Source organism: Coregonus clupeaformis, unplaced genomic scaffold (genome assembly GCF_020615455.1).
Source record: "Coregonus clupeaformis isolate EN_2021a unplaced genomic scaffold, ASM2061545v1 scaf1674, whole genome shotgun sequence".
In the NCBI taxonomy this organism is placed as follows: Eukaryota; Metazoa; Chordata; class Actinopteri; order Salmoniformes; family Salmonidae; genus Coregonus; species Coregonus clupeaformis.
Window position 1 is genome coordinate 89,512 of NW_025535128.1, and position 16,751 is coordinate 106,262.

Consider the following 16,751-nt stretch of genomic DNA (forward strand, 5'->3'; position numbering starts at 1 on the left):
ACCAGATCTCAACCCAATTGAAAATGTATGGGAGTTTCTGGAGCAGCACCTGAGACAGCGTTTTCCACTACCATCAACAAAACACCAAATGATGGAATTTCTCGTGGAAGAATGGTGTCGCATCCCTCCAATAGCATTCCAGACACTTGCAGAATCTATGCTAAGGCGCATTGAAGTTGTTCTGGCTCATGGTTGCCCAACACCCTATTAAGACACTTTATGTTGATGTTTCCTTTATTTTGGCAGTTACCTGTAGATGAATGATGCAACACAGTATAAAAGTGAGGTAGTAGTGGGTTATGTTGGTCATTAAGACTAGTAAGTCATACCACTGTAGTTATCAACCAGAAACAACAGGGTGTGGGAAAGAGGGAGAGAGGAGGAAAGAGAGATAGAGACCCAGAGAGAGAGAGAGAGAGACAGAGACAGAGACACAGAGACAGAGAGAGAGAGAGAGAGAGAGAGAGAGAGAGAGATAAAGATAAAGTGAGAGGCAGAAGAAGAGGGAGAGAGAGAGAGAAGGTCATGGTCTGTATAATATCAGCGTCCTGCTAAAAGATAGAACTCCATAAAGCGCTTTACTAGCCCTGTTGCCTGGCCTGTTGTCCTTCCCATCTACCCTATTCAGGTCTCCAACACAGTTCAGCCCAAGGAAACTAGGGCAGGGGAGAATGCATTTACACAAATCTCTCCTCATCTTTAAAGGGAACCCAGCCATGCATCAGCCCCAGGAGAATCCCAACGGGACCTCACAGGCTCTATACTGGTCATGGACCGAATGACTGTGGTGTGGGCTGTGTGTGTGTGTGTGTTTATGTTTGTGTGTGGTTATCCTACCTAAGCCTCTTGGCCTTGTCGTCGGCAGCCTGCAGCTTCCTCAGCCTCATTCTCTCCCTGGGGGTCATTCTGTCTAGCTCTGACTTCTCCCTCAGTGTCTGCAGGTGCACCTTCCTCTGCCTGTTCAAAGGGCAAAGGTCAAAGGGCAACTGTCAGAGGTTGGGAGGGCTGGAGTATTGGCGAGTAAGATAGGTCAGAGGTCAGATACTCCTACACACAATTACCTCTGCGCTGTTTATTAAAAAATTAATATTTGCTGCCTTAATGGGATTTTGAATTTACCATGTCAAAAAGAGATACTGTGCACTGTAAACACCTCAGTGTGGTGGGTTTGATTTAATTCTAGTGTTTACCTTTTGGAGGTCACTTCCTATGTAAATGTAAATACATCTTTCAACATGTAATGTATGTAACAAGGTCATTTAGAGTGAGATGGGCAGTAATCAGACAAACAATATACATGTGAAAGAGATGATCTAATCCAGAGGGATATTAATTGGAGACCCTGATTCAAATCTGTCTCCCACGATCCTCTAACCAGAACTTATGCCCAAACCCTAAACCTAACCCTAAACCTAACCCTCAACCTAGCTTCATGTCCACATCCCAGTTCAACCCTAGCCTCATATTACCTTGATTTATCTCGACTAACCTGTACCTCGCACATTGACTGGGGACCGGTACCGCACATTGACTGGGTCCCGGTACCGCACATTGACTGGGTCCCGGTACCGCACATTGACTGGGTCCCGGTACCGCACATTGACTGGGTCCCGGTACCGCACATTGACTGGGTCCCTGTACCGCACATTGACTGGGTCCCTGTACCGCACATTGACTGGGTCCCGGTACCGCACATTGACTGGGTCCCTGTACCGCACATTGACTGGGTCCCTGTACCACCTGTATATAGCCTCGTTATTGTTATTTTACTGTGCTACTTTTTTTATTCTTCTTTAGTTTATTTATTTTATGTTTAGCAAATATTTTCTTACTTACTTTTTAAAAAGTCTGCATTGTTGGTTAAGGACTTGTAAGTAAGCATTTCACGGAAAGGTCTACACCTTTTGTATTCGGCGCATGTGACAAATAACATTTTATTTGAACCCTAACCCCAGCTTCATGTCCACATTCCAGTTCAACCCTAACCCTAGCTTCATGTCCACATCCCAGTTCAACCCTAACCCTAGCTTCATGTCCACATCCCAGTTCAACCCTAACCCTCAACCACAACCCTAACCCTAGCTTCATGTCCACATTCCAGTTCAACCCTAACCCTAGCTTCATGTCCACATTCCAGTTCAACCCTAACCCTAGCTTCATGTCCACATTCCAGTTCAACCCTAACCCTAGCTTCATGTCCACATTCCAGTTCAACCCTAACCCTCAACCACAACCCTAACCCTAGCTTCATGTCCACATCCCAGTTCAACCCTGGCTTCAACCACAATTCTAACTCTAACTATAAGGTGTGTAGAATTCCATTCGACAAGTCATCAGGGGAAGTATGTAAAAAGTGGAATAACACGATCATGTCACTGACCAGTTAATAAGCGTAACATCATATCAGAGAATCATTTCATGCATAATCCCTAGTTAATCACAATTTCTCACAACCATATCGCATTGTCCATATGCTACCAAGGCACCTTGGCAAGTCATTACAGATGTGGTCTGTCAGACACCAAATGACATGATCGTGTCAATCCTAAAGAGATGGGTGTGGTGAATGCTAAAACCTAGACCTAATCTGGGCTTTCTCTGTAGCATGTTACACCTGGCTGCTCTGACATCTAGGAGAGTGTGTGGCCAGCTAAACTAATGTTGACAGGCACCTTCCCTGATTGGTGCCAGTTTGAATCAGTGACGGTCTGGTTTGTTTAAGAGACAGCTGCTACTAACTGTGCTTCCATGTCTGAGTGAGTGAGAAAATGTGAGTGTGAGGAAGTGAGAGAGAGAGGGGGAGATTGAGAGAGAGAGAGAGAGAGAGAAAGATAGAGAGGGGGTTATGGAGAGGGACAGAGTATGGCAGTATTTGTGTGTTTGGGTAAATGCTTGAAAATCCCTCTGTACTGATGCAGCCACATAGCTCTAAACTGAGGAGCCAGTGTTCATTCTTCATGTCTGAGGATGATAGTGGTTTTAGTTATTCTCTTAATAACCCAAACCAAAGACAAACCATACAGAATATAGAGCATGTCCTTACATCGCTTTCGATATCTGTGCTGCGTCTCTTTCTCCCGCCGATGGCTTGTCTCTCAGTGTCAGACTGCAGAACTTGTGTTTTAAGATCTGTAGAGAGAGAGAGAGAAAGACAGAGAAAGAGAAAGGGGGGGGGGAAAGAGACAGAATAAAAGAGAGAGAAAGAAAGAGAGAGATAAAGAAAGGTTGACATGATCAATATTATTGCTTTATTACTAACAGTCTCTCTCTCTCTCTCTCTCTCTCTCTCTCTCTCTCTCTCAGCATTATAGAGGGTGGTGCTATCTCTGTGTCCCTCATTCTCTCACTGAAATCTTTTAACAAGAGAAAAGAGGGACATGGAGGGTAAACCACAGGGGAGAGAGTGAGAGAGAGGAAAAAGAGCGATAGAGAAAGAGAGCGATAGAGCACGAGAGAGAGCGAGGGAGGGAGGGAATATTCACAGGACAATAGAAGAAACTTGTCATGGACAAATAACACCAGTCACGCCCCACACTGGATACAAATAGAGGGAGAGATGGATGAGCAGGAGGAGAGTTGGAGGAGGAGAGATGGAGGAGGAGAGATGGATGAGGAGGAGAGTTGGAGGAGGAGAGTTGGAGGAGGAGAGATGGATGAGGAGGAGGAGAGTTGGAGGAGGAGAGATGGAGGAGGAGAGAGAGGAGGAGAGATGGAGGAGGAGAGATGCGGAGGAAGAGACGGAGGAGGCGGAGGGAGAGATGGAGGAGGAGAGATGGAGGAGGAGAGATAGAGATGGAGGAGGAAAGATGGAGGAGGAGAGATGGAGGAGGAGAGATGGAGGAGGAGAGCTGGAGGAGGAGAGATAGAGAAGGAGAGATGGATGAGGAGGAGGAGAGTTGGAGGAGGAGAGATAGAGGAGGAGAGATGGAGGAGGAGAGATGCGGAGGAAGAGACGGAGGAGGCGGAGGGAGAGATGGAGAGAGAGATGAGGAGGCGGGGAGAGATGAAGGAGAAGATATGGAGAAGGAGAGACGGAGGAGGGAGAGATGGAGGAGAGATGGAGGAGGAGAGATGGAGGAGGAGGAGAGAGAGGAGGAGAGATGGAGGAGGAGGAATGATGGAGGAGGAGAGATGGAGGAGGAGAGAGAGGAGGAGAGATGGAGGAGGAGAGATGAGGAGGCGGAGGGAGAGACGGAGGAGGCAGAGGGAGAGATGGAGGAGGAGAGATAGAGATGGAGGAGGAGAGATGGAGGAGGAGAGACAGAGGAGGAGGGATAGAGATGGAGGAGAGACGGAGGAGGAGAGATTGAAAAGAGACATCAAATAACCATTGTGTTTTATGTCATCACAGAACAGCCAGGCAACACTAATGACCATGTTTACTGAGAAGGAGACACAACAGTGTCAGGCTAGCATACAGACATACAAGGGGATAGCCACATCATACACTTTACTTGCACATTCAGCCATAGGTGCTAGAGAGAAATGCAATGCATAAAATGCAGTGATGAAAGACAGAAAGATGAACAGAATACATCATGTACAGTCAGGTTACCAAACTGCACAAGGCAGAAACTAAACACAGACCACCAGACGTGTCCATGTAATGTGGACATTTACATACATGCTTGTCAGATACAGTACATTATTTGACATCTCACATGAGCTTAGCTGGCTTTACGTTTCAGTGAGCTTCATATTCCTGTGTGTGTGTAAGACACATTATGCGTATATGAGTGTGTGCATGCGTTCATAATTGTCAAAAAGAATGTGGACGACAGATGAAATACTGATTTTCTAACCTGTCATGGTAGAAAAGGTCATGAACACAGAAAATGTGTTGTGGAAAAAAGGGAACTATGACAGGAAGTCAATTTAGCATTGAGTATTTCCAACCAGCCAATAGGCTTGATTAGTCTGTGATTCTGGTACCGTAGCTCCGCCTATTTGACCTTTGGAGCCACCCCAATCAATCAACCAACCAATCAGTCAGCCTTAAGAAGTATTTATATTGTTGTGATGTGTGTTATGTTTCCAGGATAGGTCTAACCTGCATACTGTCCTCAATGAATTTTGTCTTCAGAGCTTCTGCAGCAGAGAGCCTGGACGACGGGGTTTTCTCCAGCATCCTGGGACCAAAAAGAGAGACAGTCCATGGTTATGGCTAAGTTAAGGGTTTGAAGTAGGGTAAGAGTTTCTTTATCCTGTATCTTTTTGTACACTTTGAAGCACTACGTGAGAGAATTGAACTCTGACCTATGTGTTACTGAGTGTACATTCTCCAGCGAATACCTTCTCACCTTTGCATGAGTGTGTTGAGCTCCAGAGAGTAGCTGGCTGTCAGTCTGGGGGTTTCCCCCTCCACTATCTTCATCACAACTGACAAGAAGTTGTGTGCTTCAAAGGCGTGTGACAGGCAACACATCTCATACAGGATACAGCCTAGGGCCCTGAAACACACACACACACACACAATCAGCCAACACAGTTCACAATGGTAGTGACATCATCACCTCCTCTGGGTACACCTGCATTGGTTGAGGATAAAACTGCACCAGGATCCAATGGTCCTGACCTGAAGCCCAGTCGTACGGAACAGTCGATGCCAATTGAGGTAACCTTTGAGGTCCCCATCCATCTGAGCAGTGATAAGGACCCCTACTGTAGCAAGACTGTCATTCCATTCCATATTCATTACATGCGCTTGGAAGGGGGGGTGCGACCTGACACTCTGATCTGCTGTGTAATTGAATCGGTAAATCAATGTCGTCTCATATTCCAATATGACTAATACCCCACATGGACTCTAAACAGATCAGTAAGAAGTGAGAACATTAACACCATCTGGTAATGGAACTGCATACATCTTATATTGAGGTGTAATAAAGCTCACTTCTCCTGCGGGTTGTTTGGTATCAATGGAAAGTGGACATGAATAAACAGATTAGATGGTAGAATAATAACAGCCCGACCAGACATACGTGAAATAATATACTAGCTCCCGTTATTACTCTTGATGGAATAGAGAGATAACCAAACGATGACAGGAAGCAGATGGAAGTCAGAGTTAAAGGTATTATTTGTCAATCATCCACCTCTTTGTCTTTAGTCTCACTCTCTTTTTTTTATTGCATCCTGCCACACAGTACGAAAGAATAACAATACAAGTAATAAAAATGGACAGAGTGATTCTACAATGAATATGAATGTATTCATATACCATAATGGAGGATGAACAGACAATATCATCTGCATTTCCCTGGAAACCTCCATCTTGTTTTCCATATAACATATTCCATTGTTTTTATATCAAGTAATAATTGCATTATTTGATGTAAAATAAGAAGAATGGATTGGGAAGAGGAGTGGAGATCCATGTATCACAGTCAATGTCTCATTGTGACCTACAGTAAGTATCCAGGAAAAACTATTGTGTTTCACAGATCTGATCAGCTTGACCTCTGACCCTGACATTGAAGCCAATATTCCTGCTGTCTCAAGGGTGTCTGACACAGGAGGATGGGATGATATGTGAGAACATCCCTTCTCTCTCTCTCTCTCTCTCTCTCTCTCTCTCTCTCTCTCTCTCTCTCTCTCTCTCTCTGCCTCTCTCTCTGCCTCTCTCTCTGCCTCCCTCCCCCCTCTCTGCCTCCCTCTCTCTATCTCTATCCCTCCCCCACTCTGCCTCCCTCCCTCTCTGCCTCTCTCTCTCTACAGTTCTCTTTCCTAGTTCTTCCCTTTTCTCCTGCTCTCTGCTCACCTCCACAGTACACCATCTCTCTCACACCTCCACCTACCTCAACAGTCCACCATCTCACACCTCCACCTACCTCCACAGTCTACTATCTCTCACACCTCCACATACCTCCAAAGTCCACCATCTCTCACACCTCCACCTACCTCCACAGTCCACCATCTGTCACACCTCCACCTACCTCCAAAGCCCACCATCTCTCTCACACCTCCACCTACCTCCACAGTCCACCATCTCTCTCACACCTCCACCTACCTCCACAGTCCACCATCTCGCTCATACCTCCACCTACCTCCACAGTCCACCATCTCTCACACACCTCCACCTACCTCCACAGTCCACCATCTCTCTCACACCTCCACCTACCTCCACTGTCCACCAACTCTCTCACACCTCCACCTACCTCCACAGTCCACCACCTCTCACACCTCCACCTACCCCCACAGTCCACCAACTCTCACACCTCCACAGTCCACCATCTCTCACACCTCAACCTACCTCCACAATTCACCATCTCTCTCCCACCTCAACCTACCTACACAGTCCTCCATCTCTCTCACACCTCCACCTACCTACACAGTCAACCATCTCTCTCACACCTCCACCTACCTACACAGTCCACCATCTCTTTCACACCTACACCCCTACCTCACCATCTCTCACACCTCCACCTACCTCCACAGTCCACCATCTCTCTCACACCTCCACCTACCTCCACAGTCCACCATCTCTCACACACCTCCACCTACCTCCACAGTCCACCATCTCTCTCACACCTCCACCTACCTCCACTGTCCACCAACTCTCTCACACCTCCACCTACCTCCACAGTCCACCACCACTCACACCTCCACCTACCCCCACAGTCCACCAACTCTCACACCTCCACAGTCCACCATCTCTCACACCTCAACCTACCTCCACAATTCACCATCTCTCTCCCACCTCAACCTACCTACACAGTCCTCCATCTCTCTCACACCTCCACCTACCTCCACTGTCCACCAACTCTCTCACACCTCCACCTACCTCCACAGTCCACCACCTCTCACACCTCCACCTACCCCCACAGTCCACCAACTCTCACACCTCCACAGTCCACCATCTCTCACACCTCAACCTACCTCCACAATTCACCATCTCTCTCCCACCTCAACCTACCTACACAGTCCTCCATCTCTCTCACACCTCCACCTACCTACACAGTCAACCATCTCTCTCACACCTCCACCTACCTACACAGTCCACCATCTCTTTCACACCTACACCCCTACCTCACCATCTCTCACACCTCCACCTACCTCCACAGTCCACCATCTCTCACACCTCCACCTACCTACACAGTCCACCATCTCTCTCACACCTCCACAGTCCACCATCTCTCTCACACCTCCACCCACCTACACAGTCCACCATCTCTCTCACACCTCCACCTACCTCCACAGTCCACCACCTCTCTCACACCTCCACCTACTACATATTCACCACCTCTCTCACACCTCCACCGACCTACATAGTCCACCATCTCTCACACCTCCACCTACCTACACAGTCCACCATCTCTCACACCTCCACCTACCTACACAGTCCACCATCTCAGACACCTCCACCCACCTACTCAGTCCACCATCTCTCACACCTCCACCCACCTACTCAGTCCACCATCTCTGTCATACCTCCACCCCACCTACACAGTCCACCATCTCTCACAACTCCACCTACCTACACAGTCCACAATCTCTCTCACACCACCTACCTCCACAGTCCAACATCTCTCACACCTCCACAGTCCACCATTTCTCTCTCACCACCCACATACTCAGTCCACCATCTCTCTCACACCTCCACCCACCTACTCAGTCCACCATCTCGCTCAAATCTCCACCCACCTACACAGTCCACCATCTCTCAAAACTCCACCTACCTACACAGTCAACCATCTCTCTCACACCTCCACCTACCTACACAGTCCACCATCTCTTTCACACCTCCACCTACCTCACCATCTCTCACACCTCCACCTACCTCCACAGTCCACTATCTCTCTCACACCTCCACCTACCTACACAGTCCACCATCTTTCTCACACCTCCACAGTCCAACATATCTCACACCTCCACAGTCCACCATCTCTCACACCTCCACCTACATCCACAGTCCACCATCTCTCACACCTCCACAGTCCACCATCTCTCACACGTCCATCTACCTACACAGTCCACCATCTCTCTACACCTCCACCTACCTCCACAGTCCACCATCTCTCTCACACCTCCACCTACCTCCACTGTCCACCAACTCTCTCACACCTCCACCTACCTCCACAGTCCACCACCTCTCACACCTCCACCTACCCCCACAGTCTACCAACTCTCACACCTCCACAGTCCACCATCTCTCACACCTCAACCTACCTCCACAATTCACCATCTCTCTCCCACCTCAACCTACCTACACAGTCCTCCATCTCTCTCACACCTCCACCTACCTCCACTGTCCACCAACTCTCTCTACACCTCCACCTACCTCCACAGTCCACCACCTCTCACACCTCCACCTACCCCCACAGTCCACCAACTCTCACACCTCCACAGTCCACCATCTCTCACACCTCAACCTACCTCCACAATTCACCATCTCTCTCCCACCTCAACCTACCTACACAGTCCTCCATCTCTCTCACACCTCCACCTACCTACACAGTCAACCATCTCTCTACACCTCCACCTACCTCCACAGTCCACCATCTCTCTACACCTCCACCTACCTCCACTGTCCACCTACTCTCTCACACCTCCACCTACCTCCACATTCCACCACCTCTCACACCTCCACCTACCCCCACAGTCCACCAACTCTCACACCTCCACAGTCCACCATCTCTCACACCTCAACCTACCTCCACAATTCACCATCTCTCTCCCACCTCAACCTACCTACACAGTCCTCCATCTCTCTCACACCTCCACCTACCTACACAGTCAACCATCTCTCTCACACCTCCACCTACCTACACAGTCCACCATCTCTTTCACACCTACACCCCTACCTCACCATCTCTCACACCTCCACCTACCTCCACAGTCCACCATCTCTCTCACACCTCCACCTACCTACACAGTCCACCATCTCTCTCACACCTCCACAGTCCACCATCTCTCACACCTCCACCTAACTACACAGTCCACCATCTCTCACACCTCCACCTAACTACACAGTCCACCATCTCTCACACCTCCACCTACCTACACAGTCCACCACCTCTCTCACACCTCCACTTACCTACACAGTCCACCTTTTCTCACACCTCCATCTACCTCCACAGTCCACCATCTCTCTCACCTCCACCCACCTACTCAGTCCACCATCTCTCTCATACCTCCAGCCACCTACACAGTCCACCATCTCTCACAACTCCACCTACCTACACAGTCCACAATCTCTCTCACACCTCCACAGTCTACCATCTCTCTCACACCACCTATCTCCACAGTCCAACATCTCTCACACCTCCACAGTCCACCATCTCTCTCTCACCACCCACATACTCAGTCCACAACCTCTCTCACACCTCCACCCACCTACTCAGTCCACCATCTCTCTCACACCTCCACCCACCTACACAGTCCACCATCTCTCAAAACTCCACCTACCTACACAGTCAACCATCTCTCTCACACCTCCACCTACCTACACAGTCCACCATCTCTTTCACACCTCCACCTACCTCACCATCTGTCACACCTCCACCTAACTCCACAGTCCACCATCTCTCTCACACCTCCACCTACCTACACAGTCCACCATCTTTCTCACACCTCCACAGTCCAACATATCTCACACCTCCACAGTCCACCATCTCTCACACCTCCGCCTACATCCACAGTCCACCATCTCTCACACCTCCACAGTCCACCATCTCTCACACGTCCATCTACCTACACAGTCAACCATCTCTCTCACACCTCCACCTACCTCCACAGTCCACCATCTCTCTCACACCTCCACCTACCTCCACAGTCCACCACCTCTCTCACACCTCCACCTACTACATATTCACCACCTCTCTTACACCTCCACCGACCTACATAGTCCACCATCTCTCACACCTCCACCTACCTACACAGTCCACCATCTCTCCCACCTCAACCTACCTACACAGTCCTCCATCTCTCTCACACCTCCACCTACCTACACAGTCAACCATCTCTCTCACACCTCCACCTACCTACACAGTCCACCATCTCTTTCACACCTACACCCCTACCTCACCATCTCTCACACCTCCACCTACCTCCACAGTCCACCATCTCTCTCACACCTCCACCTACCTCCACAGTCCACCATCTCTCACACACCTCCACCTACCTCCACAGTCCACCATCTCTCTCACACCTCCACCTACCTCCACTGTCCACCAACTCTCTCACACCTCCACCTACCTCCACAGTCCACCACCACTCACACCTCCACCTACCCCCACAGTCCACCAACTCTCACACCTCCACAGTCCACCATCTCTCACACCTCAACCTACCTCCACAATTCACCATCTCTCTCCCACCTCAACCTACCTACACAGTCCTCCATCTCTCTCACACCTCCACCTACCTCCACTGTCCACCAACTCTCTCACACCTCCACCTACCTCCACAGTCCACCACCTCTCACACCTCCACCTACCCCCACAGTCCACCAACTCTCACACCTCCACAGTCCACCATCTCTCACACCTCAACCTACCTCCACAATTCACCATCTCTCTCCCACCTCAACCTACCTACACAGTCCTCCATCTCTCTCACACCTCCACCTACCTACACAGTCAACCATCTCTCTCACACCTCCACCTACCTACACAGTCCACCATCTCTTTCACACCTACACCCCTACCTCACCATCTCTCACACCTCCACCTACCTCCACAGTCCACCATCTCTCTCACACCTCCACCTACCTACACAGTCCACCATCTCTCTCACACCTCCACAGTCCACCATCTCTCACACCTCCACCCACCTACACAGTCCACCATCTCTCACACCTCCACCTACCTCCACAGTCCACCACCTCTCTCACACCTCCACCTACTACATATTCACCACCTCTCTTACACCTCCACCGACCTACATAGTCCACCATCTCTCACACCTCCACCTACCTACACAGTCCACCATCTCTCACACCTCCACCTACCTACACAGTCCACCATCTCAGACACCTCCACCCACCTACTCAGTCCACCATCTCTCTCACACCTCCACCCACCTACTCAGTCCACCATCTCTGTCATACCTCCACCCACCTACACAGTCCACCATCTCTCACAACTCCACCTACCTACACAGTCCACAATCTCTCTCACACCACCTACCTCCACAGTCCAACATCTCTCACACCTCCACAGTCCACCATTTCTCTCTCACCACCCACATACTCAGTCCACCATCTCTCTCACACCTCCACCCACCTACTCAGTCCACCATCTCGCTCAAATCTCCACCCACCTACACAGTCCACCATCTCTCAAAACTCCACCTACCTACACAGTCAACCATCTCTCTCACACCTCCACCTACCTACACAGTCCACCATCTCTTTCACACCTCCACCTACCTCACCATCTCTCACACCTCCACCTACCTCCACAGTCCACTATCTCTCTCACACCTCCACCTACCTACACAGTCCACCATCTTTCTCACACCTCCACAGTCCAACATATCTCACACCTCCACAGTCCACCATCTCTCACACCTCCACCTACATCCACAGTCCACCATCTCTCACACCTCCACAGTCCACCATCTCTCACACGTCCATCTACCTACACAGTCCACCATCTCTCTCACACCTCCACCTACCTCCACAGTCCACCATCTCTCTCACACCTCCACCTACCTCCACTGTCCACCAACTCTCTCACACCTCCACCTACCTCCACAGTCCACCACCTCTCACACCTCCACCTACCCCCACAGTCTACCAACTCTCACACCTCCACAGTCCACCATCTCTCACACCTCAACCTACCTCCACAATTCACCATCTCTCTCCCACCTCAACCTACCTACACAGTCCTCCACCTCTCACACCTCCACCTACCCCCACAGTCCACCAACTCTCACACCTCCACAGTCCACCATCTCTCACACCTCAACCTACCTCCACAATTCACCATCTCTCTCCCACCTCAACCTACCTACACAGTCCTCCATCTCTCTCACACCTCCACCTACCTACACAGTCAACCATCTCTCTCACACCTCCACCTACCTACACAGTCCACCATCTCTTTCACACCTACACCCCTACCTCACCATCTCTCACACCTCCACCTACCTCCACAGTCCACCATCTCTCTCACACCTCCACCTACCTACACAGTCCACCATCTCTCTCACACCTCCACAGTCCACCATCTCTCACACCTCCACCCACCTACACAGTCCACCATCTCTCCCACCTCAACCTACCTACACAGTCCTCCATCTCTCTCACACCTCCACCTACCTACACAGTCAACCATCTCTCTCACACCTCCACCTACCTACACAGTCCACCATCTCTTTCACACCTACACCCCTACCTCACCATCTCTCACACCTCCACCTACCTCCACAGTCCACCATCTCTCTCACACCTCCACCTACCTACACAGTCCACCATCTCTCACACCTCCACAGTCCACCATCTCTCACACCTCCACCCACCTACACAGTCCACCATCTCTCACACCTCCACCTACCTCCACAGTCCACCACCTCTCTCACACCTCCACCTACTACATATTCACCACCTCTCTTACACCTCAACCGACCTACATAGTCCACCATCTCTCACACCTCCACCTACCTACACAGTCCACCATCTCTCACACCTCCACCTACCTACACAGTCCACCATCTCAGACACCTCCACCCACCTACTCAGTCCACCATCTCTCTACACCTCCACCCACCTACTCAGTCCACCATCTCTCTCATACCTCCACCCACCTACACAGTCCACCATCTCTCACAACTCCACCTACCTACACAGTCCACAATCTCTCTCACACCACCTACCTCCACAGTCCAACATCTCTCACACCTCCACAGTCCACCATTTCTCTCTCACCACCCACATACTCAGTCCACCATCTCTCTCACACCTCCACCCACCTACTCAGTCCACCATCTCGCTCAAATCTCCACCCACCTACACAGTCCACAATCTCTCAAAACTCCACCTACCTACACAGTCAACCATCTCTCTCACACCTCCACCTACCTACACAGTCCACCATCTCTTTCACACCCCCACCTACCTCACCATCTCTCACACCTCCACCTACCTCCACAGTCCACTATCTCTCTCACACCTCCACCTACCTACACAGTCCACCATCTTTCTCTACACCTCCACAGTCCAACATATCTCACACCTCCACAGTCCACCATCTCTCACACTCCACCTACATCCACAGTCCACCATCTCTCACACCTCCACAGTCCACCATCTCTCACACGTCCATCTACCTACACAGTCCACCATCTCTCTCACACCTCCACCTACCTCCACAGTCCACCATCTCTCTCACACCTCCACCTACCTCCACTGTCCACCAACTCTCTCACACCTCCACCTACCTCCACAGTCCACCACCTCTCACACCTCCACCTACCCCCTACAGTCTACCAACTCTCACACCTCCACAGTCCACCATCTCTCACACCTCAACCTACCTCCACAATTCACCATCTCTCTCCCACCTCAACCTACCTACACAGTCCTCCATCTCTCTCACACCTCCACCTACCTCCACTGTCCACCAACTCTCTCACACCTCCACCTACCTCCACAGTCCACCACCTCTCACACCTCCACCTACCCCCACAGTCCACCAACTCTCACACCTCCACAGTCCACCATCTCTCACACCTCAACCTACCTCCACAATTCACCATCTCTCTCCCACCTCAACCTACCTACACAGTCCTCCATCTCTCTCACACCTCCACCTACCTACACAGTCAACCATCTCTCTCACACCTCCACCTACCTCCACAGTCCACCATCTCTCTCACACCTCCACCTACCTCCACTGTCCACCTACTCTCTCACACCTCCACCTACCTCCACATTCCACCACCTCTCACACCTCCACCTACCCCCACAGTCCACCAACTCTCACACCTCCACAGTCCACCATCTCTCACACCTCAACCTACCTCCACAATTCACCATCTCTCTCCCACCTCAACCTACCTACACAGTCCTCCATCTCTCTCACACCTCCACCTACCTACACAGTCAACCATCTCTCTCACACCTCCACCTACCTACACAGTCCACCATCTCTTTCACACCTACACCCCTACCTCACCATCTCTCACACCTCCACCTACCTCCACAGTCCACCATCTCTCTCACACCTCCACCTACCTACACAGTCCACCATCTCTCTCACACCTCCACAGTCCACCATCTCTCACACCTCCACCTAACTACACAGTCCACCATCTCTCACACCTCCACCCTAACTACACAGTCCACCATCTCTCACACCTCCACCTACCTACACAGTCCACCACCTCTCTCACACCTCCACTTACCTACACAGTCCACCTTTTCTCACACCTCCATCTACCTCCACAGTCCACCATCTCTCTCACCTCCACCCACCTACTCAGTCCACCATCTCTCTCATACCTCCAGCCACCTACACAGTCCACCATCTCTCACAACTCCACCTACCTACACAGTCCACAATCTCTCTCACACCTCCACAGTCTACCATCTCTCTCACACCACCTATCTCCACAGTCCAACATCTCTCACACCTCCACAGTCCACCATCTCTCTCTCACCACCCACATACTCAGTCCACAACCTCTCTCACACCTCCACCCACCTACTCAGTCCACCATCTCTCTCACACCTCCACCCACCTACACAGTCCACCATCTCTCAAAACTCCACCTACCTACACAGTCAACCATCTCTCTCACACCTCCACCTACCTACACAGTCCACCATCTCTTTCACACCTCCACCTACCTCACCATCTGTCACACCTCCACCTAACTCCACAGTCCACCATCTCTCTCACACCTCCACCTACCTACACAGTCCACCATCTTTCTCACACCTCCACAGTCCAACATATCTCACACCTCCACAGTCCACCATCTCTCACACCTCCGCCTACATCCACAGTCCACCATCTCTCACACCTCCACAGTCCACCATCTCTCACACGTCCATCTACCTCCACAGTCCACCATCTCTCACACCTCCACCTACCTACACAGTCCACCATCTCTCTCACACCTCCACCCACCTACACAGTCCACCATCTCTCTCACACCTCCACCTACCTCCACAGTCCACCACCTCTCACACCTCCACCTACCCCCACAGTCCACCAACTCTCACACCTCCACAGTCCACCATCTCTCACACCTCAACCTACCTCCACAATTCACCATCTCTCTCCCACCTCAACCTACCTACACAGTCCACCATTCTCTCACACCTCCACCACCTACACAGTCCACCATCTCTCACACCTCCACCTACCTACACAGTCCACCATCTCTCTACACCTCCTACCTACACAGTCCACCATCTCTCACTCCACCTACCTACAGTCCACCATCTCTCTCACCTCCACCTACCTCCACAGTCCACCATCTCTCACACCTCCACCTACCTACACATTCCACCATCTCTCACACCTCCACCTACCTACACAGTCCACCATCTCTCACACCTCCACCTACCTACACAGTCCACCATCTCTCACACCTCCACCTACCTACTCAGTCCACCATCTCTCTCACCCTCCACCACCTACTCAGTCCACCATCTCTCTACACCTCCACCTACCTCCACAGTCCACCATCTCTCTCACACCTCCACTTCCACTCTCCACAGTCCACCATCTCTCTCACACTCCACCTACCTCACAGTCCACCATCTCTCTCACACCTCCACCCACCTACACAGTCCA

At 50.7% G+C, this 16,751-nt stretch overlaps 1 protein-coding gene across 1 annotated transcript in view; it reads right to left on the reverse strand.

Moving 5' to 3' along the window:
- Positions 1-16,751, reverse strand: part of nek11 (NIMA-related kinase 11) — a gene marked incomplete at its 5' end in the record, with an annotated part of 54,378 nt that overhangs the window by 26,106 nt on the left and 11,521 nt on the right. The window contains 4 exons of the mRNA XM_045218583.1: positions 838-957; positions 3,044-3,129; positions 5,051-5,129; positions 5,301-5,450. Of these exons, the coding sequence (XP_045074518.1) occupies positions 838-957; positions 3,044-3,129; positions 5,051-5,129; positions 5,301-5,450 (435 nt within the window). The remainder of the gene's footprint in view (positions 1-837; positions 958-3,043; positions 3,130-5,050; positions 5,130-5,300; positions 5,451-16,751) is intronic.